This window comes from Toxoplasma gondii, chromosome VIIa, assembly GCF_000006565.2.
Source record: "Toxoplasma gondii ME49 chromosome VIIa, whole genome shotgun sequence".
Lineage (NCBI taxonomy): Eukaryota > Apicomplexa > Conoidasida > Eucoccidiorida > Sarcocystidae > Toxoplasma > Toxoplasma gondii.
Window position 1 is genome coordinate 3,609,423 of NC_031474.1, and position 24,873 is coordinate 3,634,295.

The 24,873-nt window shown below is 51.2% G+C and overlaps 5 protein-coding genes across 5 annotated transcripts in view; 1 reads left to right on the forward strand and 4 right to left on the reverse strand.

Moving 5' to 3' along the window:
* Nucleotides 1-536: 536 nt before the first annotated feature.
* On the reverse strand, nt 537-1,863 carry TGME49_202110 (hypothetical protein). The gene has a single exon (XM_002367456.2). The coding sequence runs from the start codon at nt 1,692-1,694 to the stop codon at nt 855-857; it is 840 nt and encodes a 279-aa protein (XP_002367497.1). The 5' UTR covers nt 1,695-1,863; the 3' UTR covers nt 537-854.
* Nucleotides 1,864-3,889: 2,026 nt separating this feature from the next.
* On the reverse strand, nt 3,890-5,875 carry TGME49_202100 (hypothetical protein). The gene is made up of 2 exons (XM_018779189.1): nt 5,343-5,875; nt 3,890-4,467 (listed from the first exon to the last, which is right to left on the reverse strand). The coding sequence occupies exons 1-2, from the start codon at nt 5,377-5,379 to the stop codon at nt 4,091-4,093; spliced, it is 414 nt and encodes a 137-aa protein (XP_018637419.1). The 5' UTR covers nt 5,380-5,875; the 3' UTR covers nt 3,890-4,090.
* TGME49_202090 (hypothetical protein) lies at nt 5,659-7,589 on the reverse strand. Its single transcript, XM_002367454.2, has one exon. It carries the CDS (start codon nt 6,856-6,858, stop codon nt 6,262-6,264), a length of 597 nt encoding a protein of 198 aa, XP_002367495.1. The 5' UTR covers nt 6,859-7,589; the 3' UTR covers nt 5,659-6,261.
* A 2,135-nt stretch (nt 7,590-9,724) lies between these two features.
* TGME49_202080 (hypothetical protein) lies at nt 9,725-19,813 on the forward strand. The gene is made up of 9 exons (XM_018779188.1): nt 9,725-12,416; nt 13,122-13,223; nt 13,652-13,774; nt 14,627-14,858; nt 15,193-15,512; nt 16,259-16,504; nt 17,467-17,654; nt 18,688-19,141; nt 19,647-19,813. Exons 1-9 carry the CDS (start codon nt 10,269-10,271, stop codon nt 19,713-19,715), a joined length of 3,882 nt encoding a protein of 1,293 aa, XP_018637420.1. The 5' UTR covers nt 9,725-10,268; the 3' UTR covers nt 19,716-19,813.
* A 1,131-nt stretch (nt 19,814-20,944) lies between these two features.
* The window catches only part of TGME49_202070 (hypothetical protein), a gene marked incomplete at both ends in the record, with an annotated part of 32,950 nt that continues 29,021 nt past the window's right edge, over nt 20,945-24,873 (reverse strand). Inside the window, 5 exons of the mRNA XM_018779187.1 lie at nt 20,945-21,547; nt 22,087-22,347; nt 22,939-23,719; nt 23,925-24,271; nt 24,813-24,869. Of these exons, the coding sequence (XP_018637421.1) occupies nt 20,945-21,547; nt 22,087-22,347; nt 22,939-23,719; nt 23,925-24,271; nt 24,813-24,869 (2,049 nt within the window). The remainder of the gene's footprint in view (nt 21,548-22,086; nt 22,348-22,938; nt 23,720-23,924; nt 24,272-24,812; nt 24,870-24,873) is intronic.

Below are 24,873 nucleotides of genomic sequence, written 5' to 3' on the forward strand. Positions count from 1 at the left end.
TTTTGTCACCTACGAATTTCTCCTACTGTTATCCAAATGGAAGATGGCAGCGACTCTGTGCACTTAGCAAGATAAAGTGTCAGACAAAGAACCGCTTTACGCCATACGTAGAATCATCCGAGTAGCCAAGGTACCGAAATGGTCTTGCAGACAGGAGGATTATGCACTTTTGCCAGAGGACACGCAGATTCGCCAGCTGCTCTGCTGTCGCATGCGAAGAAACATCAACGAGTGTGAAAATGTTGCGAATGCGACCGTGTGTACAACCGCCACTCTCCAGCAGTGTTTGATTTCAGTATCCTAACAGTATTCTTGCTTGCTTGGAAGCCGTAGTCGTTAGCATTGTGGTTTAGACATGGAATGGAGGCAGTAAATTCGTCCTTGGTTGGGTATAACGAATGCCCTGATTCACTATGATGTGGCGAACCTAGGAGTCTAAGTTTTCAGTTGGCATTTTCAAAATGGTAGCGAAGGGGTTTGCTTTGCTAACTGAAACTGGGCAACCAAACTGTACATCTGATCATCGGTGTGACCAGTGGGTATGACACGGAATTCTGTCTCTACGTGCGTTTGAGAGGACGTGACGTCGAGGTCAACACATTATCGTTCTATGAATAGACAATGAGGCCAGTGCAAGGCTTTGTGTTAATAAAAATTTTGGAGTGCCAAAAACGGTTCGCCAATGTAGAAGCCAAGACATCCCTTCGTGCAAATACGTCATCAGGGAGCACGCCCTATGGAGCTGGCAGCGCTGACAGATTCAAATGGCAGACGCAGATGACGCCAGCGCAAACGAGAAAGAAATATCGCGTTTTTTGATGCATGTACAATCTGTGCGGCAAAAACACTTTGGTCTAATCGAGGGTAGTGGTGGTGGATGTCGTCGTAGATGGTGTCGTAGTCGTTGTAGTTGTCGTAGTCGTCGTTGTGCTTGTAGTTGTGGTTGGTTCCGTGGTTGTTGTTGTAGTTGTTGGTTCCGTGGTTGTCGTTGTTGTAGTTGGTTCAGTTGTCGTTGTTGTAGTTGTAGTTGGTGTAGTAGTAGTTGTGGTAGTCGTAGTGGTTGTCGTAGATGTCGTTGTAGTTGGCGTTGTGGTTGTTGTCGTTGTTGTTGGTGTAGTTGTTGTGGTTGTTGTAGTTGTTGTTGGTGTCGTAGTTGTAGTAGGAGTCGTAGTGGTGGTAGTGGTAGTAGTGGTAGTAGTGGTAGTTGATGTCGTGGTCGTTGTACTCGTACTTGTGGATGAACTGGTTGTGGTTGTAGTCTTCTTCCCTCTCTTTGACCTCCTTGGCCTAATGAACGCAGCCTCCTCTCCCATCAGAGCCATGGCACCCTCGCCGATTCCGCTGGCGATGTCTGTAATGAGGCGTCCGAGGAGATCGAACTTTGCTTGTGCAGCCTCTCGGATGACATCTAGGAGGGAAACCAGATCGAACTGGGACACGCGGTCGATCGCATCTGTACTCAGAGCCGCATCTTCCTCAACAGCTTTTTTGATTTCCCGGAACGTCTCAACGAATTCCAACAAAGGGTCGTAGGCCTCGTGCATCTCTTCGTCAGCCTCGATAGCCAGCTCCATGTGCTGACGCGCGGTTTCGACGCTGTCGACGCTGTCGTCGCTCGCCCGAGCAAGCTGGGAGACAGGGCCCGCCGCCACAGACAGCACCACCAAAAACAACGCCGCCTGCCTTCCTGCCATATTGCACAAAAAAGAAGCGCCTTTGCGTTTCTACGTTGCAAGAAGTCTTTGCTTCTTCAGGTCAGTCATACACAGAGCCAGCGACCGCCGTACTGAAACCAAACACTAGACTTTGCTCGTCCGTGAGAGGTTCTCGACGTTGGCAAAAGGGAAAAAAAAGTCTTGTGACGGCGGAATGCTCAATGCAGTCGAGGAGCGCTTCCAGGCGCCACAGCGGCAGGGATATCTGGAATGGGGGGAAACGAAACGAACGCGGGTAGCACGCGAAGTGAAGATCGGTACTGGGACAGAAGCGGACGCTGCATGTCAGTGGACATTTCACGGTTAGCTCACCCTTTTTGGACAAAATTGCTCGCCTTTTCGGAGATACATCCCCACTGCAGGTGCTTGCATCTAGCTGGAACATGCAGCTCGTGGGAAAACCCAGGCAGTCTCCCCGACTCTGAACGGGCGGTTTCGGATGTCTTTGGCTTCTTCGTATTTGCTGCCACGACACAACGGCATGTCCACACGTGACGAGAACGGTGAACAAAGAACCGGCCCACGCTTGTAGACGATAAAATTTTTCACGGGATGTGGCTTCTTTGAGCTGTGTAGCAGTGACACTGACACTATCTCCGAGCAAGTCTGGGGAATCGGTCTAAGTGGCTAAAGGATCGTCTTTCTGAACGTACGATTGATGTGACTGCAAATGAACACAACGCCGTTATCATGTGAAGGCGGCGGTAGTCTGCCCTTTGAATTTGCTTGGACGATGTATAATCAGTACTTCGGAGCGGCTGCCACAGCACGCCCATCAATGAATGCATGGTGTGGACTTCAGCAGAGAAGCATTGTACGCATCCTTAGTTTATCAGCACCCGGTTTTTTCACATTCTCAAAGTCTGTCTGTTCTTTTGGTGGCCACGCGGAGTAGGCCATATTTAACCAGAAATGGGTTTTTGCCTGTAGAAACTGTCTGCTTCTGGTTCAAAATATTTCTCCAAAGACTTCAGCTGAGATCCTGGGTGGGAAGCCACTCTGCTTTCGTCAGCTGAGGCTTTTCTGGTTGCATTCTCGATTTTCTCAGTGTGAAAACCGGCTGGAATATGTGTGGAACAACGTGTCACATCGGTCATGAGGTCCAGCAGCTTTTACGTCCACTTCGCAACATGGCACGCGTATCACAGGGACGAACGTCAACAACGTTTAGGATAGCACACGTTTCACAGCTGAAGTTGACACTCTCAAACAGGAGCTTGTCGCGCCAGTGAGGCTCAAAAGCACACTTCTTCACGTTTGCACTTTTGAGCCGAGGCTGGTGCCAGCACTGGAACATCTCACGAGAGGCTGATCCGCAGGTATTTCGTGAAAGACGACTGTCCATGAGCACTTAGCTCGCTTACCATTTCTGGTACCCCGACTCAGGACCCAAAAGGGTCCGTGGGGTTTGCTTGAAAGCTGTAGTAATCAAAAATGTTGGTTTAGTATAAGTGTAATCACTCCGACAGTAAGGAATAAGGTAGTAGCAAATCTAACACGCATGATTTATGTCTCTTGTAGAATATCTCGACCTGTATCAATCAAGAAGATCAAAATATATATTCCCAAGCAATTACCATGCACTGACGACATTTCGTTTGTCTTAAGTACAATCGAGTGGACGGCAGGAAGCCAGCCCTTATGCGGTGTGGAACAGTATAGAGTGTCATTGCCGGCAGAAGAACACTGACCCGCTACGACACGATTATTGATGACGAGGCAAAAAATTGCCCCCGGCATTCCGTTGGGATCATACGGTCAGATGGCGCGCTTCAGTAAGCGAAAGTCCCTACAGCATGTTGTCATTTGGGGAAGGAGGGATCCACCGTGTGCTTCTAGACAAAGAGGCTACATCCCATTCAAAACCGTTTTTAAGGAACAAGTGGAGAAACAGAGGCTAGTGCAAGCCTGCGTATCGGAGGTAGTGACTCCCGTGAACTTGCCCAGTAACAGGTGCCTCAAAAGAGCACACGGTGGGTCGGATGTAGTTCGAGTATCCATATATTGCTACTTCAAGGTAAATGCTCAGTAGATTTCGCTGTTGCTGTGGACGAGAATGTATACGGCTAAAACGGGTGAAACATGGGAATCATGCCGACCTAGTGTGTTGGTGCAAGGTTTACTCTAAGACGTACGAAATCAACTGTCAGCCACGTGAAACGGGAAACCGCTCTTGCGGCAGTTGTGAGTCATGTTTAGTTTCCCTCGGTGTCAATCCGGATGCAAAACTGGTAAAGGTTTGACAAAATGTTTTCCGGAGAGAGAAGTCAAACGGTGAAGAACACCAACAGCGTTCGGGAAAAAGTCACGCACGAGCCCTCAAACAGGGAGGAATCCAGAGCGGGCATCCTATACGAAAAACGGTTGCTGCCCGATCATGCTGTTTGGCCAGGAATCAAAGAAGGAATACCACCTAGATTGAGTTCGGGAAGCCCAGGAAACAAGGAACCTCCTGGCAGTACCGGCAGAAGGTTGCCGAAACTGGAGCCGCCTCCAATGCCTCCAATGAGGCCAGAGAGCAACTCAAACTTTGCGGTGATGATGGATCGCAGTGTGTCTAGGAAGGACGACATGTCAATGGAAGGCAGCTTTTCCAGAGCTTCGGCGTTGACGATCGTGTCCTTCTCAATCATTTGCTTCAGCTCCATCATGCCCTTCATCATCTCACTCATCGCTTCCACTGGTTCTCCTGCTGCAGTTCCGGGTTTCTCGTCTCGTCCCAGAAGTTTCTCGGGGTGGGCTCCCATGACGCCTGCAGTCATCATAGAAATCGCGAGCGCGACAATGAGGGTGTTTTTGACTCCGGTCATTTTACAGACAAAACGGATGTCGGAGAGCGGGAGCGTGGTCGTCAAGTGCAACAAGTTAATGCGGCAGTTTTCGCCTGCAAAAGAGCCAAAAAAGACTGTTCTGAAAGGTCGTCACACGCACCTTCCTGTTGTGCCTGACCGTCTCACTGACAAATCTCCAGGGGTTCGGACGAGGCGTGATACCTCCCCATGCCTATGAACCGGAGAAAATCGGACTTTCACTTTTGAAAGCATTGTGTGCCCCTAGACTCTGGTATTGATGGCGCATCCGGCTAGTGCCCCCGAGCAGCGCTTTTTGGCCTCTCGGCTGCCACTGTCCTTTCGCTAGACCATGAACCGAACTGAGGCTCTTAGTCGTGTCACTGGCGCACCTCTACCCATGCCAGTACAAGTTAAACGGCTTGGCCGTTCCGAACACCTCGAATCGTACTGACACGCCTGACGTGGTCGGCCTGTCCGTCAGAATTACGTTCAGACCGTTGGGAAATCATGAACACTACTTCGCGCCACAGTTGCTGTAAACTGATGCTTGCGCATGAGGAACGGACTCAGACACGAAGCGATATCCATTATGATCTGTATGACTGGGAATAATGCCACATCGCAGGAACAGACACCACTGTTGATCATCAAAGCAACTCAGCCAACTAGCAGAGGAGATAAAGTAGACATGCGGGCGAACGCTGGAAATACTTCTGAAAAATTTAACATTTTTCCGATTTATAGGAGGCTGCCTGCCCAAACGCTATCTCACATGCAGACTACTTTGACTGCTCATCGATTAAGAGCCTTCCCACAAAAGGGGTGTTTCACTCACTGGAGAACTCGAATTGTAAAAAGGAAAACAGTTCCATCTGGTTTTATCGTCTACACCGAACCGTATCGATGTAGCAGCAAGTAAAGAACACGCTTCTTGCTAGGTGGGTGCTGGTGCAATCAACCGTTATCTCGAAGGATACATAGAGTTGAGGTTCGAACTACGTTGTTCTGACGTCGTATCTCGTTGGAAAATCCGGAATGATATGTTAGGTCTCGCCGCTTGACTTTGTTGGATGCGGAGAAATTACTGCCGCTCCCACCTTTCATTCCCCATGAAGTACATCACGGACACGGTAATATAATACACACGTGTTTACGTACCATACCTGTGTTCCGCGTTTTTTAAACAAACTGCTTGCATCATTGCACCTGGTAATACATGATGCCGAACAATGGTATCTACAGGTAGCGTGCTGCGTTTTACATCTTCTCGAAACCAACCACGAGTTCCTAACTTGTCCCACCAAAGCGCTCTTCAGGAACATGCATATTGCAGCCCTTGGATCCGCGGAGCAAACTGACCGTTTGTCCTGCAGAATCGTTTGGCCTTTCCGTTCTCTAAAAAGAGCTGCTATTTGCTGTTCTTCATCCGAGAAATCACTTCACTTCAGCAGTGCAGTGTCGTGCATATGTGTGCGTGGACTGAGAAATAGCGGAAGCATGCTGACAGGAAGCCCACGTTTCGAACATCATTGATGAACGAAGTTGGTTCACTCAAAGTCAAAACAAAACCAAAATAGTCAACCAGAAAACATGATATTGAATAATCGACAAGAATGACAGCCGTGTATGCCAAGTTCCGACGCACCCACCGCGGAGAAGGGTTCATGCGTGCTCGCCTCGACACTGTTGTACCCTACGAAACAGGTTCTTCACATCGCGAAAACAAACGCCCTCGACTGCATCCCGCAACTCGGTCACAGGATGCTATTTGGGAGGTTTGCGCCGCTGCCGAGAATGGTTTGGAGCAACTCCATTTGCTGTGTTACAGCACCTTTCATGGCTTCGAGGGTTCCCTGGATGTCGACGGCGGGAAACAGCTGCATGATGCGTGAGGTGACAGACGTGTCGTAGTTCACCATGCGCCGGATGTCGTCCATTTCTTTGACCATCATGCTTTTCATAGCGGCTGTATCGTCGCGCATTCGTTTCAAGATCATGGTGATGACGCTACCCGCAGAAGCTCCTTCAATTAGCGGTTCCTCGCCGGCGGCCGAGTTCAACGCACCGTTGTCCCGCAACTCTTTTTCCACAGACATCATCATCTCTAGATCTTTCTTCAGCCTGTCTTCGACGCTGTGAATCGCCGAGATACCGCCCTCCATCGACTCAATAACGTCCTCCAACACTGGCGGCATTGCTGGGTTTTCCGTTACTTCATTACCAGCGTTCTTCTCGTCTGACGGCACAGCTGGAACTGAAGCTGCCTGGGGTCCAGCCGGCTGCTCCGCATTCACAGCCACTTGCACAAACAGTGCCGCTGTGAGAATGACAAAGGGAAAACCGTTCGCCATCGAGCTCAGCTTGTCACAGAGAATGAAGGCTGCAACGAAACTTGCGGCACCTGGCCAACTGGTGGCGGGAAAAGTGTCCAGCTTTGTTGGTTATGGTCACAAATTCTAGTCCCAGTAAAAACGCTCCTGGATCTGTATAGTCACGTAGGCTGACGGAGCAAACGCCGCAAAACGCGGAGGATGTTGTGTCGGGAGAAGGTGTGAGGTGGAGAAACGATTGACAAAACCATAAAACTGACTCAATAAACAGCTGGGGCAGTCACGTACCACTACCAAAAACGGTGGAATGGACCGAAGAGCTTTTACCCGGGATACTGAAGACTGGCGACTGACACAGACAATAGCCGGCAAAAAAAGAAGCTCTCGCGAGATACTCTGTTCCTTGATACGGACGAACTTCTCCAACAAGGCTTCTTCACGTTGTCTCCAGTCTCTCACGAATTATGCTCTTTTTCTTTCTCAGTTGGTCGACGATATCCTTTTAAATGATTGTTTGACACTTCCGTCTTCCGTAATAGGGGCTACCTACCTCGTTGATAACAAAGAAATGTGAGCAGCTCGGTAACACGTACTCTGTTTAACCACCAATGCACAAACGAATGAGACATCATTGAGGTTATCACATTGACAGTGGTTTGGAGATTGGAAGTGTTACCCTCTGGCGACGACCGTAGAAGGATGGAGTACTCTAAACAAACAACAGCAACAAAATCCTGGTGCAGTCCTACGGGGAACAACCGGCATTTACACATCCTCGTAAAAGGCAAGCACATCTCTGCAGTTTGTGGCTGCTGCCCGCCTCAAATCTGAGGATCGGTCTTCCACGTTACCGGGTAGATGTCTATGTCGTCGAGGTTTACCGAATGAAACCCGTGTCGGCACCTTACTGGAATCTGCGGTGAACTACCCCGTGGTGAGACGTGCTGTATCTGGCACAACTCGGCACGGCTAGAGCTGCATAACCAGACACAAATTACGATCAAGCATATGATGTGGAACGTTTTATGGAACCGGCTATCTGGCATGGAGTCACATAAGTCCCCGGGTTTCTGTACGCACTAACAGGAGAAAGCAAATTTGCCAAATAAGTATCACGGTTTTCGTACCACTTGAGTACAGATGTTGGCTTCTCAAACGAACGCTTGGCACCGACAAAGCTTATAGCGAAATACAACACCCAGACAACACGTGAGTCTCAAACACTGCAAAAAGGACCAGTCCGACTCTTCGCCTGTCGCGTACCTGGTACCTGACAAGGAAAGAAACTTGTGTGTGAGACAGACGCTCCTGCTGCATCAAAGAGGTACGCATTTAAAAACAAGCATCACACGCTTAGCAGCTTAAATATATCCATAGAAGGAAAGTGTTTCGTTCACATACTTGTGGACAGAGACTTCAGCGGCGTTGACCCGGTGCTGGATACCAGGTCACCGTAATACACTATCGAGCCCCGACACTTTTCCTTTATTCAGCAGTTTTGCCTTCAGATCCTGACTTTTATTCAGGTCCTCAGGCATCTATCACTCCTTTCTGCCACTGTCTGCGAGTAAAATTTCCAGGGCCCGCGCATGGATACATCGGATGTAGGAGAGCAGCGAAGCCACCGCGGAACGACTAGAGTATGGAGGGAGACACCTGCAAATTTTTATGGTTCTGTGGGTGCTTTAAACGGACGGATTTCTGCGTAGTAGCCCGCTGATTCCATGTGAATTTATTCTCGAAACCATGCTAACACACTAGATCTTGGTCCCGGTAAACAAAGACCTTCACGATCTAAACTAACAGTAATCCATATATTCCGCCAGGAACATAACAGATGTTAAATAACCTTCCTGTCGTAGGATATTGAAATCCAACACTTTTAGGTTTCTTAAGCACTGCAGTGGGCTGGTGGTGTCCAGCAATAATACAGAACTTGGTTGCCTGTATCTCATCCATATCTCATACAAGAATCAAACTCAGTGTCCCAGGTTTGCTATCATGTCATCGGCAATATCGCAATGCCAAAGAAGAGTCTAGCTTCTGCTGCTTTCTGCTTAGCGTTGCCCACGTCGTTTCCCCAAGAACGAACGCGATCTCTGTCACGAACAGCAGGTCTATGAATTGCCCCTGCTTGTGTTCTTCCGTTTACTTCAGGAGAAACAAAAACTTGCAGTTCTGTGTAATGCAAAGAGGATGGATTTGGTAAGAGTTCACTTACACTTTCTGGTGCACATGTAAGTCGTGTTATTGCCGGTCTTGTCTTGGGCTGATCGCGGTTCTGAGAACTCCTTTAAAGATTCTGCCTAGAATCTCTCCTGGCAGTTTGTGTGACGGACTGAGAAACAGGGAAACGAGACCTCGTTACTTAAATGGGGGCAGCCCGGCCTTTTGCGACAAACGTTGCGCCCTTTCTATTGACTCAGAGAAGAGCAATTCATCCACTAAAACCTTTCTGTGTGTCTGAACTTGCTTTCGTCTGCTCTTTCCAGCTTTGGCTCGCAGACGTGTCTCACCGCCCGCTCAGAATGTTTCGTGCAGCCGACGGGGTTGGGTCCCGATTTCCGTGCCGATTCTTGCGAGGGAACGAAGCCAACCCGCCAGCTGTTGATCCGTTGAGAAACAATTCCTATTTTCTAGGAAAGATAGCATGTTATCGCTCATAGAAAAGCCTCGAAATCCCGTATGGTCTCTCAACTTGAGAAAGAACCGTTGCAGGCGCGCGTGATCGTCGCCGTTGTGTCTCGCCTTCGCCGGCTGCATGCACACCAAAGAGGCAAGCTTAAGACGTTGCGAAAAAGCACCGAGGAACGCGGTTTCTTTGGTTGCCATTTTTTCATCGCTTCTCACCTTCACGTCTGCTCTGACCGTTTGCTGACACTGATAAGTGAAAGCCACCAGCCTCTTCTGAGTCTCGCTCGACCCGCCGTACTCGCCGCCTTTTCGCGACGCTGTCGCCGTCTCGATGCATACTACGAACAGACAGTTCGCTCCACATTTTTCCCCGTTACATCCACAGATTGTGTCCAGCTTTGTACGGAGGACATGGTAACTTCGTTGTACCAATTTACGTAGGTGGTTCGGAAATCGTTTTCCCAGGAACCGACCCTGGGTACCCGACATCCCTAAAATCGTGAACGAGATCAAGTCTTGCTGGGGCGATTCGACGAACGCGAGAGACATCGTAAAATCTCTTTCGCCTTCCGTTAACAGAATTTCTCCTCCAATGGCGGCTACCAATGACTCTGTTTCCGATAATTCTCCAAGGGTCTATTGCAGCCTCCACATGTAGACGCAAGTCGATTGCGGCTGCCAGGACCTCTCGCGAACAGACTTATTTCCCGTCGCCAGATGCACGTCTGTCGTGAGACACGCGCCATGTTATTTTCGTTTTCGCCTTCAGTCTGACCAAACTCTTCTCTCTTGCAACGATGAGTGTTCCTTGGCGGCTCCGAGGAGGGCGGGTGCCGGTCGAGAGGCGACCCGGTGCAGCAACTTGCAGTCTCCGCGGGGTCTCTGCTGCCTCTCACTCCTTCGCTGTCTCGCCGGTTTCTCTGTCTGCTTCTGCTCAGTCTTCCTCATCATTTTCTTTCCCCTCTTCGTATTCATCCATCTGCGCTTCTTTTTCCGCGGGGTGCCCCCTCCGTACTGAGTCATCCGCTCCCTCTCCGGCGTATTCATTATTTTCCTCTTTTTACTCTTCTTCTCCGTCTCTCTTTCCCCTTTGGCTGTCGGTGTCGCCTTCCCCTGTTCCGCTAGGACTTGTTGGTTCCTGTCCGACCCGCGCTGAAGTCGCTTCCAAGGCGCCTTCGCTTCGTCTCTCTTCGTCAACTGTGAGTCGTTCCGAGCGCCTCGCCCAGACGCTTCTCACCCTACTTCCTCCCCGATCGGCTCTTCGTCGCGAGGGCCATCCTTCCTCTCGCTCCTGGCCTCGCGAATTCATGTCTTCCTCTCCTTTGTCCTCTTCGTCGCGTCTCCCATTGGGAGCGCGGGCTCTCCATTCTTCTTCTCAGCTGCCGTTTTTCTCTCTATCACCACGGGGACTCTCGTGTCTCCGATCGAGGACTCCTCTACCATTCGACCCTCAACAGTCAAACCGAGTTTCTGTCTCTTGGAGTTGTTCCTCCGACTTCCGTTTCTTCCCGCCGGCTCCCCAGGCTACGAGTTCGCGGCGTGTGGACACCTCAAGTCGCGCAGACACCTCGCGGTGTTCATACAACCGGCCGAGGTGCGCATACACTGTGGCCAGGTGTATATACACCGCAAGTGTGGCAGCGCGCGAGACCGGGGAGAAGACGCGGGATGCCCCTGCAGGCCTGGGTCACTCGCCGAGCGTCGCGGATTTGAAGCGTGTCACCGCGCCTTGCCTTCCTCCGTCCCAGGTTTCGTCTTTTTCCGGCGACAGCAGGTGGATAGACAGCCGAAGTGAAGGAGCAGATAACCGTGTTCAAAGCCTCGCGGGCCAGGCAGCTGCATGCGCGCCACAGACGCGCCAGCGCCGACCGCGGCTCCCCGCATGCTCGAGCGAGTCACGTGGCGAGAGAAGGCAGGAACTGGACCTGGCGAAGTGGATTGCAAAGACGAGAGACGGACCTAGAGAGTCTCGTGCACATCTGAATGCTCAGGTAGAACCTGAGATTCTTGCAAAGAAGCAGACAGCTTCGGTCTTTTGGGGTCGCCCAGACGGTCGATTTCCTCCCTTCTCGCCGACCGAGTCTCCTCTTCCCAGGCCTGCCTGTGACTCTTCTTGCATCTCTTTTTCGCCGGATCCTTCGTCTCCCTTTCCCTCCTCTCCCGTCTCTTCTCCTTCCTCTTGTTCTCCCTTCTCCGCTTCTCCCGCATCCGCTTCTTCCTGTTCTTCCCCTGTCTTTTCTTCGTCCTCTTCATCTTCAGCCTGTGTGTCTCCCTCGCCTCTGTCGCGCTTCGCTGCCGGGCGCATGCAGTCGGAGCTCGGGGCTTTGGAGTCGGCGTTGCCGCCGGCAGGTTCTTGGGCGCAAGGTGCCAGAGCGTCGGAAGGAGTGCGCGTTCCAGCTCCGGCCTTTTCTTTCTCTGGAGAGACACCTACCACGTTCAGTGAGTTTGACAGACGCTCTGTCTCCCCCCCGGCTCTTCCTTGCTCTTTCCACAGGAGCGCCGCGGCGATCCAAAGCGAGAACCGACGCTCGCGCGAAGAGAGACAGCCCCAAGACGACCTCGCCCCTCGCGCCCCACCTCTCGGAGACAGACAGGTGAACAGAGACCGAGGAGACAGAGGAGGGGTCGGAGACAGAGGAAGACAGGGCGACAGAGAAGGAGAGAGAGGAAGAGTGCCGGAAAGAGGGAGAAAGAGAGATGACCCAGAGAGGACACAGCGAGTAGAGCGGAGACAGGGTGTCTCTAGCCGAGCTAAGAAAGCTCGAACGGTTGTGGGGAAGCTGATGGAAGATGCCGTGGACCTCGTGGAAGCATTTGAGGCATTCAGAGATGACACGAAGACTGACCTCGGAGAGCGAAGAGGCAAACTGCATGCGTACCAGACGGACATTTTCAAAATTCATCTGCAGATTGCTCAGCATGTGCACGAAGCGACAGAGGACGAAGTGAGTGGGGGGAGGCTGACGAACGTGAGACGGAAAAGCCACTCGCAGACGCTCGACTCTTGCAAGTCTGAGGGCGCGACCCAGAAGTGCAGAGCGTCAGTTACCGACACTGTAGTACGTAGGATGCTAAAGAAAAGCACAACTCCCGTTACCAGGTACAACAAGGCTCTTTATATTCTGCGGTACACCGCCCCCTTTCGTAGTGCTTGGGACTGCTGATGCCCCGAGGAAGAAATGGAGAAACAGGGAAACAGAGACACACGTCTTCCCTGAGTCCTCTGATTCTTTGCTCCGTCCTTTCATAGCCTGCCGTGCGTGCCTCTCTCTGGCTCACGGGTTATATACGGACTCGATTCCGCAAGACGGAAAACAACGAATTGCACATCAAAGACTCCTTTATCTCCTATACGAGAAAATTTTCAAGTGCCAGACTTTCATATGCGTGCATGTGCATATGTGCGCTCGTGTGTGTGTTTAGATGCGCGTACGTTTTTCTCCTCTTCGTCGTCTTCACAGACAGACGTGGAATCTACACATGCCAATATCTTCCAATAATTATATATATGTAACTGCCTGACGTCTACATGTCATAATATATACGCAAATGTATGTATTATACAAATATGTGTACATATATGTTTATATGAGAGGAGTGTTGGTGTCTCCGAATGGTCGAGGTGCTTGCCTTGCGGGGTGTATGTACAGCTGCTGGAGCTGCGCGGGCACGTCGAGGCGCTGCTGATGCGCCAAAAGTTGGTAGTGGATCGGCGCCTTCTTCTGCCTCTTCTGGAGGAACTTTACAAACGAGTGGGGCAGAAGTTTCTTCGTACATCGTGCAACGAGCGACGGAGAACCAACAGCTGCGCTCGCGTTTCTGTCGAATTCTTTTATTCAGGGGAGAAGTCAAGAGACACATAGGTGACAGTCAGGTGGCCAGACACCGCAGAAAAACTACTTTCTCGCTCTTCAGCTCATCCGCGGATTTGCGTGCGTTCTGTATGAAACTATTTGCACACATGTGTGAATGTGCGTTTATAAACTGGCATTGCCGTGTAGTTCTACGTATTCATTTACATGTACCAGTTTCACTCGATCAGCAAGCGTTGGCAGAAGCCAAAGCAGACGCAGTCGTCCTTGTACAGCCACACGTATCCAGATATAAAAAAGCATCGACGCACTGTTCTGTATTTTCAGTGATTAACAATGGTGTTTCTCGATTTTTTTTGCGTTCCCAGGAGATGGTCGATAGCATTCGAATGAGCACCCTCGTTCGGTATTTCCGCGATCTGTGCGATACGAACCAAGGCGACTCGCCAGCTGCTGATGGCCTGATAAAACGCGTGCATGCATCGATCATGGTAGGCCAGAAAAGTGACTCTGTACACCTCTGACTTGGCGCTTTCATCTCGTGAATCTCCCCATGTTTATTTGTTTCAGAGCCTCTCTCCTAGGTCTGTTCAGACCTGTTCCACATGCGTTTCTCCACCAGAGTGCCAATCGGCGTATGTGCGCGCGTGTCGCGGGGAGCTTCCCTTTTCTCGTCTCCTCGCGTTTTCATGGCACCCCGGTTTCCTTTGTAGGCTCCAGGAGTGGGTTTCTCTCTTCCTCCAGTGCTGTTCTCTTCTGACTTGTGTCAGTCGGTGAAGATATATCTGCCTCTGTCTGTTCAACTGCGTGCATCCACGTCTACGGTGGCGTTACTTCGCACTCGGAGTTGCGCACCGGAAACGAAGGCGCAGCTTCTTTCTTCGCTTCACTTCCTGTCCATCATCTGCACACAGACAGACAGACAGACAGAGACACATCTGAATATCCCGACAGGACTTGGCAGGCCGACCTGCATGCAAATTTTGCGGAGCCTCCACGCATCTGCGTGTGCGCGCGGGCAGGCAGGGAGCTCGTGCGTGGAGGAGTTACATTGTCCGGCGGACTGGCATGCAGTGCAGTGCAGGGCAAACGCTGGAATGCATCCGTGTCGGTCTTCCACGTCAGTCGGCGGACTTGGAAGGTCCTGCAGGAGCTCCTGAGTCCATGCACACGAAGCCCAGAGCGCCCGCCACGCCAGACGCGTCGCATATTTTTCGCCTTCAGACCTTGGTGGCGTTGGTGCCTGTCACAGCAGAAAAGAGGCGAGGTCTGGTCCACCGTGGAGGCGTTCCGAACTCGTGTTTTTCGTCCATCTTTCTGCACGCGCCTCTGTTTGTTTGCAGGGGCGCCAGCAGGAATTCTTGGACAATCGAGATCTTGGAAATGCACTGCTGCTGTTTCTGTACAACTCCTGTCTCCTTCGTCTCCCCACGGGTGCCCTCTATCCCGAGTGGGCTCGCCGCAGTGTTGCGGCAGAGGCCGAGAGAGGCGGCAGCCACGCGCCTCTGAAAATCTCGCCTCCTCTCGTCGTCTTTGTCTCCAGAATTCTCATTGCAGAGCGCTGCGGCGCCCCGGGTACGCCTCCAGTTTCTTCCTTCCCCAACTCGTCATTTCAATCTCCTCGACGATTCTTGTGTTTAGATGCGTGTGGCGTTGAAAAGAGACACCTCCGCGAGACAACAGAGACACTCAGAAACAGCTGGATGTAGAGAGACTGCGGGGCAGACGCAACTCGTGGTGGAGAGGGCCGTACACAGCGAGACTGGGAGGCGTCGTGGATGTTCTTCTTTTCACAGGTACCAAGCCAGTGGTGAGGGATGGAATCGATGAGCTTTCAGAGTCACTGATGCGTCGGCATGCGCTGTCTCTTTGGACTTTCGTCTTTCGGTTTTCCACGCTTCGCCCTCAGGCGTTTGGCACGCCGTGCTGAACTTGACTCTTTCGATCGACCCAAGAACGTCTCCGTTTTTCTTCGCCGCGTCCCCCCTTATTACGGAATCTGAGAGCTCTCCCGCGGAAAGGAAAAGCGCCTTCCTGTCTGGTGGCGAACAGACTTTTCTGCAAGCGACAGACGCCGCTCAAGGCGACTTTCGGGGCGGACAAGAAGAGGCAAACGACGCGGTGTGTCGATACACCCCAGGCGACGAAGCCCAGTGGCTAGCCAACGCGACACGCACAGCGGCCGGCGCTGCGGCGATGGGAATTCCTTTCCACCCTGCTCTCGAAATTGTGAGTTCTCGCATTTTTCCGAACGAGAAAAGAAGCAAATCAACATGCGTCAAGACCGTGACAGCTGCACATGCGACGCGCAAACGAAAGAGCGATTCACAGAAATCCAGCAAAGAGATCTGCATCTCTGTGTGTAACACCAACCAGTGAGATGACGAAGTTACGTTTCTGGCCTCGTGTGGACTCAGTGTCCAGGACTACGTTAAACCATAAACGCAGCCGGCATTAAGGACGCAAAGATCATTCCTAGACCACTATGTTGTGTAGATATGGCATTTTAAGTAGAAATTGTCTCTGTACAAAAGATCCGCGAACCCAAGCTGATGCATTCTTCATAGTGACGGCGTCTGTCTGAACATGTGGATGGCGTACATCTCTCTGTCCACGTATTATTTCTTTCAAGCTTGCATGCGTCGGTTTCGCCGGTTCATTCGCACCTCCTCCTTTCATTTAGATGTGCGTGCTGTACATCTCACTTACACGTAGGAGTATCTCCAGCTGTGTGTAGCTCTGAAACGTTTTCAGACATGACTCGGTGTGTCTCCCTGGACATTTCGTAGGTGTGTCTGTTTCTGTGTACTGCTCTGGCGAGCTGATGATTCGTTTAGAGTGGAACCTGGCGGCTTGGCTTGCGGTTTCGAACTGTCGATTTCCTGTCGCTTTTTGAGCCGCTGTTTTGCCATGCTGCTGATCTGCTGCGGTGGAGCGGCAGTTCATCTTCCGGTTCTGACTGCGCGCTTTTCCAGATTTTCGATCGCGTAGCGGAGACGGTGAAGGACGAGAGAACTGCAGCCTTTCAGACACTCTTCGCCTGCCAGGCCGAGCGCCACAGCTGTCGCCTTCTGCAGTACATTTGGTCTCTCTGCTTCTATAATTTTCATCTGCATGCGCATTTCCCCGCCATTCTCCATGCTGCATGCAAACATGGGAGACTCGAACACGCGGCGCAGTACCTCCTCAATTTCAGTTCCCCCGCCTTCGTCCCCTTCCAGGCAAGAAACAGCTGTGGAATGGCGGATCTCTCCAGGCCAGGCGTACCCTCAACTGCCCTCTTCTGCGGTCACCATGCCAATGTCTTTCTGCCCACGTTGCCTCTGTCTATCTGCATGTTTCCATCTACGTCTCTGCCGATCTGCCTCTATGGGAATATATATAGGTATATATATATATATCTCTAGCTGTCTCTCTATCTCTATCTCTCTCTCTATCTCTCTATCTCTATCTGTCTCTCGCTCTCTCTCTCTCTATCTCTCCCTCTCTATCTCTCTATCTCTCTATCTCTCTCTCTTTCTACTTATGTATCCCTAGATGTATCGCAGCGTGTATATCGATGAATATGTTCACTGTCTCTGTACCTCCTGCTGTTCGTTTCCGTGTCTGTATCTTTGTATCAACATCGGTACCTCTTTGCGATTGTGTCTGGAGCACTGTGTTACAGTGGGAGGTCGTTCTTCGGTCGCTTCGTGCATGCAGTTCTCGAATAGAATCCGCCGACTTAATTTTATTTCGTTCAGTTTAGCTTGAAAGTTGCTTCTGACAGGGTTAAGCCGAAACAATCTCAACAGGCTGGTCTTGCACGTGAATCCAGTTTAGTCGCTTGAGAGATACGAATAAACGTCAGCTTTTCTGTTATCAATTGAAAGCAATTTCAATTCTCTGAAGAGGGTATAATGAAGGACTGGATCCTCTGGAGGATCCATGTTCCTTCACACCGTTGGTCTGTTGTGAAACCGAGGACGCTAGTCGACAAGCTGGCTTTCTCCGAGTTTTCTGTCTCCGCCTTCTTTTCCATGCCTACCTCTGCCTCCACTTCGTTGATGCCTCACAGGATAGGTTGAACTACCGCTTGGAGAGTTTCTTGTTTTGCCCGTATGCTTGCGTTCGGGATTGTTTTGCGGGGTAACAGGTACTGTGTTTTTCTTCTTCCTCCGCTGTGTTTCTCGACGAACTTCAGATGGCAGAGGCAGTGATGTTCGCGGTGCGGGAGACCGGTGAGAGAGTCCAGAGAGGTCTCTCTGTTCTCTGCAAGGAACATTTGGACGACATTCTCACATGCGTGCGTCCGTCCTGTGCTGCCTGGGCGTCGAACTTCCTTTCGCCTCACCCGAGTTTCCGAGCTGACTTTGAGCGCCACTTGACCCTGTGAGCAGTACATTTCGCGCTAAAGAAGAAACGAAATTCCATGGTTTTCTCATGTTGTCCGTATCTGTGGCTCGCCGGTCTCTTGCCTGTCTTGGTTGCTTGCCGGGGCGTTTGTCGTTCTTCGCGGAACAACAAAGGAGACGAAGAAGGAAAGTGCCCAGCGAAGCCGAGAACGAAGCGCGCACACACACCCAGGTGCATGCGTTGAGGCTTGCCATGGCAGGTGACATGTCCAGAGAAAGCGCGAAAATCTGATAAGACTCCATGGGAAGCGCATGCGAAGGACTCGTCCTGGGTAAATCTGTTTAGAAGGATCACTACATAGACTTGTGGGTCTGCGCTTCTTCAGAAAACACAAGTCGCACGTCGCTTTCGAGAGACATGACCATTTGCCTGACATATATATATATATATATGTATATATATATATGTATATATATATATGTATATATATATATATATATATATATGTATTTGAATATGCGTATTCACGGATGTAGAGCCGTAGAATGCAAATAGATGTAAGTATATTTGTGTATCCCTGTAGACGCATAAGCACACGTATGCACATGTGAGTTGGAGTATATCTGTTTACATGCATGCTATGTTTCTGGGGAGATGACCGTGTCGCAAGGCTCTTGAGGCTGCCGCGTTGCCCTGTGCATGCACCAATGCAAGCCGTATTTTAGACCCCAAATCCTATGAACGTCGTGTCTACTATCTGCTCCCTGTTTCCAGTTAGCCGTTTCTCAAGACCTTTGTTCCATTTCACAATTCGCTTTTCATCTTCAGCAAGACGTCTCAGGTTTCGTTTGAATTTCAAAATTGCTCCTTCTGTCCTCGTCCACACACTCTGAGCATTACAAGCAGACAGGCCTTTTTGTCCTTCGCTGTCTTTGCTGACGGGTCTCCTGAGACGCCTGCTGGTTTCTTTTTGCCGCAAACGAAGGAGACCGAAAGGCTCTCTCCGGCTTTTTGCTTCCTTTCCTGCATTGCTCTGTGGTGCAAAACATTTCTGATTCTCTGCATGCAGCAATTCGGTGCGCTTCGCCTTCATCAACCGACGAGGCGTATCGTGCCTCCATCTGCTGGACCTCAAAGGAGACCTGAGGGGTGCAACGAAGCAACAGTCTCAGTCTTCCCTTGCATCCGATGAGACACCCGAAAGTCTATCTTCTCCTGCGTCCTCCTCGCCGTCTTCTTGTTCTTCTCCCTCTTCTTCTCCCTCTTCTTCTCCCTCTTCTTCTCCCTTTTCTTCTGCTTCGTCTGTGTCTCGCTCAGCGGGCGCTCCAGTGTGTGTCGTGTTGATCGACTTGGCGCGCCAGCCGCGCGACGTGACTCGCGAGCTTCTGCCGGGCCTTCTGGGCGGCCATCGCCTGCACAATCGCCTGCTGAGGCGCCTTGGCTGGGACGTTCGCGTCGTCTGCCAAAGCGACTGGGACGCGCTCAACACCTCCGGAAAAGCCGCCCTCATCCAAAAAATACTGGTGAGGAACCACAGGTCTTTTTCGGAAACCATTCTCTCTGCTCTCATGCATATATGTGTGTCTCTCTTAATCGTCTGTCCAAGCTCCTCTCTCTCTCTGTATATATATATATATATATATATATTTATATATATTTATATATTTATATATATTTATATATATATTTATATATAAAAATATAAATATATATACGAGTGCGAGTGCAACTGTTTTTTTGTGTCTGTGTAACGAAGGTCGGGCCATATACATAGAGGTGTGCGCGGATCTATGCAGATGATGCTTCTCGTTTTGTAATACCTGCACAGAATCAGGTGCCAAATAATACGAAAAGGGATACCGATTGCTCTTTCTAAGGTTGCGGCTTATTTCCTACAGGTAGATAAATAAATAAAAGTTGTTTGTCGTAAGCGGGCGTAGGCCGCGCGAGCAGATACGTGGAATTCGATGCGTAGACGGAACTTGTGTGCGGACAACAGATTTAGTGGTTTCCTCTTTTGTTGCCCAGGAGAGACACGCGCCCGCCAACCGCGTCTCTGGCGCCGGTCCAAGCCCCCTCGAGGCAGACTCAGGCTGATGAGTGCTTCGGCAAATGCCAAGAGGAACCGAAACGAACGTTGCGGCAGTGAAAATGCTTCTGCAACGGCGTGGAAATCCGGAAACGGCGCGAGAGAACCTCTTCGTCCGAGAGCGCCCAGTCTATTTCGATACCAAGAGACGCTCCGGTTCTTACAGATTCCTGTTAAATACAGGAATATCTGCAGATGAAGGTTCATCTACGTATATATATATATATATATATACATATACATATATTTATATGCATATGTTTTCATCCATGTGCAGACGTCCGTACGTGGATGCGCGTCTACACATGCATATACTATGTATATATCTATACCGGTATGAACTGTATGCATAGATGCTGATGGGTGAGGAGCGTGGAATCCAGCTACACAATCTCCGTTGTTTTCGGCTCTTGACATTTTCGGTGACCGTCTCACCGACTTCTTAGCGTACCTTAATTTGACGCGGAGGCGGAGAGAGACAGCCAAGAGCTCTGCATGCGCGCGAAAGAGGGGGGGGGAGTCCCCTCACGAGATCTGCCTCGTGTCTCCTCCGCCTTCGCCGTTGCGGCCGTGGATTTCGAGTGGAGGAAAAAAGGTGCATGCGTTGCTCGCGCACTCGAGCGCAGTTCGGAAGTGTGGACAGCCGAATATCGGCAAGTGATGGTTATCCCAGTGTAACTATATAGCGCATACATACAGAATTGCTATTTCGGTGATGCGACATACTACATGCATGCAAAGGATTCCTGAGGGTGCTCAGATCACATAGAGAGAGCGAGAAACATGTGCGTCAATCTGTCGAACTGTTGGTTTGAATCGAAAATGGCTTCACCGAATCCAGCGCCTTTTCCTGAGGACAAGGACGCGGGTCGTCACCGGGCCCCGGCGTAGGGGCAATAACGTCGGAGTGCGTCTCTCTGAAGAGACTTGTGGCTTTTTCCATAAAAGTCGACAACGCTCTCCCCACAACTCGGACAAAAAAAAACACAATTCAAAGGAAAACGCGCACACACACCAGTATAGACATGCGAACATTCTCCACATATCCACTCACCTCTCTGTACATATGTAAAGGTATAAATATATATATATATATATATACATAAATATACATGTATATATATGAAAGTATATATACGGAGACGCCGTAGTATAGCTGCGTATGACGCGTCATGGAACTGGAAGTGGAACGGAACAGAAGCAAGAAGCGCGCTGAGTTTCTTGTTTCAGCCGTCGTTCAAGATTTGTTTTTCGCCTTGGCCTGCTTCTGGTTGAGAAGGCCTTGGATTTGCTGGACGAGCTGAGACTCGCCCTGTTTCTGGGCGGTGAGGAGACAGACGTCGAGGAGTTCTGGCGCATCCAGACGCGCGGCAAGTTGCATGCACTGCTGGAGTTGCTGGTGAGCAAAGGAAGCACCGACGCAAGAGAAGGACGGAGCAAAAGCGCGAGCAGCTCTCTCTGCGCTGCCTCCTGGATTCTGAGAAGACGCCGGGAACGAAGGCGTCGGTTTCCGAGAGCCCCCAGGGCCCAGACTCGCTGCATGCAGTTCTGCGTGCGCGGCGCTGTTCGGCCGAGAGTCGCGCTCTGCGGAGAAGAAGACACTGGATGTGAGGGACGCCTCTTCTCTCTGGGGAGCTGACGGGGCGACAGAGGCGAGGAGAAGGTGAGCCTCAAAACGGCGGAACGCAGAGGAAATGAAAGACACCAAAAACGCTCCTTGCTGGCACTGCCCAGCGTCTTCCCGGTGCTCGACGACCCAAACATTCAACACACTCGAAGCGAGCATGTCCATGTCGTCCGCGTTCAGGTAAGGCGTCACGCGAGAGAGAAACTCGTGAGTCTGCAGCGAGAAAGGAGAGACGAAAAATGCGACCGAAACGAGACGCGTTGAGCAGAGGTGAGAAGATCTGAGCAAGACGGAAACAACGGCTTGAAACCATCGCCGACCGTGTCTACGGCTACAGCGGCAAGTCTATGAGTGCCATATCGGCTTATATTCGGAGTATACCATGCATGGGCGAAGACGGCGGAGGCCAGCCATGCCAGATGAAGACGTAAAGAAACGTTCGAGAGAGATAAACCCAAGGTGGTTAGCTGTAAACGTAGAATGCAAACACAATCACATACACAGCTACATGAATATATATATATATATATATATATATATATATATACGTGTGAATCTACAGAAAAGCACCGAGATATGTACGTAGGTATATGTGCATGGGTTTATGTGTGGATGCGTATGTGCATGTCTTTCCGTATCCGGAGTATGGCGAGGTGCGTGGTGAGAGAGTCGGTGGTGTCTGGTTTCGAAGCAAGGACGGAGAGTGGAGAGCCATTTTCGAAGGCTGCATGTAGAGCGACCCTTCGGCTTACTCGTGAGATTTTGATGGTTTTGCTGGCAATGAGAGTCGCAGCTTGGAGGAAAACCTCCACTTGGTTGAGGCGACAGAGGCGGATTGCCCGCAGGGCCCAGTCGAACTTTCCATAGAAAAGAAGGCAGGCACACAGCCGCACGCGCGCTTCCTGCTGCGGGGTGAGGAGGGACAGTGAAGGCGGCAGCGAGGGGAATGCTTGGAGACACTCCAATTGCAGAGCGAGGAGCTCCAGCAGGACGACCAAGGCCTCTTCGTCGACCTGAAACGGACGCAAAGGCAAGCACAGTGGAAAGACGAGGGATACGACAACTAAAGCAACTGAAAAAAAGAGTAGAAGGGTACGACATTCGGAACAACGCCACTGGAAAGGCCTGAACACAGCGGACATAGAATGCCGACAAGAGAGCCGGGATCACGGAAAGGAATGCATACAACAACTGAGCAGGTCGCATACGGTGCTGAAAAAAAGCAAAGAGGAGCAATGGAAGGACCGTTCAGAAACCTGAAGAGACTCGAACACCATCTATAACGTAGGAGACGCCACAGACGCACAAGATCCACGTGCGATTTTTCCAGCTACCGCTTCGATTGCTTTTTTAGAGAAAAACATTTTCTGTTTCTGTCTCCTCCCGCCAAGACCAGTCCAGTGGGGTGAGGGTGAATGCCAACGAAGGGAAACGTTCTGGTCTGTCTCCCAACATGTGCCTTCGTGTGAGGCCCTTTCTCCGAGAGAAGCTTCTTTCTCTCTCTTCTCTCTTTGCTTGTCCTCTCTTTCTCTTCTCTCTCCCCAAGTGTCTTTTTCTCGTGCCTTTCCTCTCTTTCTCTTCTATCGCTCTTGGTTCCTGCAGACCTCGTCTATGCAGAGATCTCTTTGATCGCATAGGTCCAGAAGTTCGCACTGAGAAGCGACGGCGCCCGCCAGCTCCAGTTTATCGCTCTTTCCTCCCGAGTCGGTTTTCTCTCTGAGCGTCCGCTCCTCTGTCTCTCCAGTGTCTCCTCGCCCAGCAGGCTGGCTGCCCGGGAGCTTCGGACCCCCCGCCACAGCGTCGCAATGGAGCGCGTTTCCACCTGAGAGGTCCCGGTGTTTCGTGACCATCTGTCTGCTGAACTCCTCTGAGATTTCGCGCTCCTGGGAGACCTGGTGACAAGCGCCAGCTTCATCGCTCTCAGAGTTCCTCGGCCGCGAACCTTGAACGACGCCCGGGGAGGCCTGCAGGGGGGTCCGCTCTGAAGGCTCCTCTGCAGGCTCGCAGAGCCGCTCGGCGCGCGCGACTGGGCCGTCGCGCCCCGACACCGCCGATGGAGACATTACGCGAACGGGGACGGAGGCAGGCAAACTCGCAGATCCAAACGGCGCGAGAGATCCCCCAGATGCCGGCAAAGACGAGGCGGACGCCGCAGAAGAAGGTCCAGGAGGGGACGCAGAAAAGGAAGAAGAAAAGGAAGAAAAGGCAGAAGGGACTCCTGAGGAAGAAAGAGAAGGAGTGTCTCTTGAGGAGAGTCGAGCGGCCTTGCGAACGAGCAGAGAGGAAGCAGTTGACCCCTGTGAGCCGTGATGAAGCGCTGCCCGGAGTTGGTTGGCGCGACCGGACCGGGATGCATCTCGAGCTGCAGATGACGAATTTGGCGATCTGCAACAGAAGGGAGAAAACACAGAGATAGAGAGAGAGAAGAGAGAGACATGCAGGCGAATTCAGTTTAGAAATGGAGTTGGAGAAAAGGCAGTCGGTTGCTTCTTCCAGTGGTGCATCGCGGACTTTGAATTGCTCCGTATGTCCAGCGTCCACCAGAAATTCGGATTCATACTTGCTCTCCCTTTTCGAATCGGGCTCTCACCTGCGCCGCCTCCTGAGGTCTGCCAAGACGCCTCCAAGCAATTTGATTCCTTCCTCTAAAAAACCAATTTGTCGGTCCCAGCACGGCGGCGGACGCCCCGCGGCTGTCGTGACGGCTTCGAGGCCTGCGTCTCCAGGTTCGCGCCTCGAAGACTCTGTCTCCAAGTTCCGACCGGACTGGGCTGTAGCGCCCCAGCTGCCAGACGCTGGTTCCGGCGGAGAGCGCGAACAGCGCGCAGATCCCCACCCCCCGGCGGAGACAGAGAGGAGCGAGGAACGCCCAGAACTGGCTGCCAGCGAGAGAAGGACTGAAAGAAGTCCCGCGTTCAGGAAGTCGTGCGTTAGCATCTGCGAAGTGAAGGGGAGAAGGCAGAGACAAGACGCACCGAGGAACTACCTGACGGAAGAACGAGAAGGACGTTGAAGGAAACTGGGAAGGCGAAGGAGGCGAAAGAGGGGGAGGAAAATCAGGCGAAGCAGGAAATTGAAGAAAGCGGCAGCGGGGAACAAAGAACAAGGATGAAAGACAATCGCGTGCATCCGTTTTGAGACAGAAACTCATCACGGGACTGTACGCAAAGCCGAGTGCCAATGGAGATGCAGAGACTCTCGTAGCTAGAGATACGCATCTCTTTCTATCTATCTATCCAAGTGTGTACATGAGGATACGTCAGGAACTACAAAACAACAAATGCACATAGACATACACACACACACACACATATATATATATATATATATGTACACGCAATTAAATACATGTATATATACATATATGTATGTATAACGGAATAGAAAAACGATGGTGGTGGACCATGAGAGAAGCTGACTCGGAGAGCTTGTTTCTTCCGTTGCCTTTCACGCGAATGCGAATCCTGACTGCGCTTACATGCATGGCGTAGAGCGTGTGAAGAGCCCGCCGTTCGCGAAGGCAAAGTTTGACGGCCTGA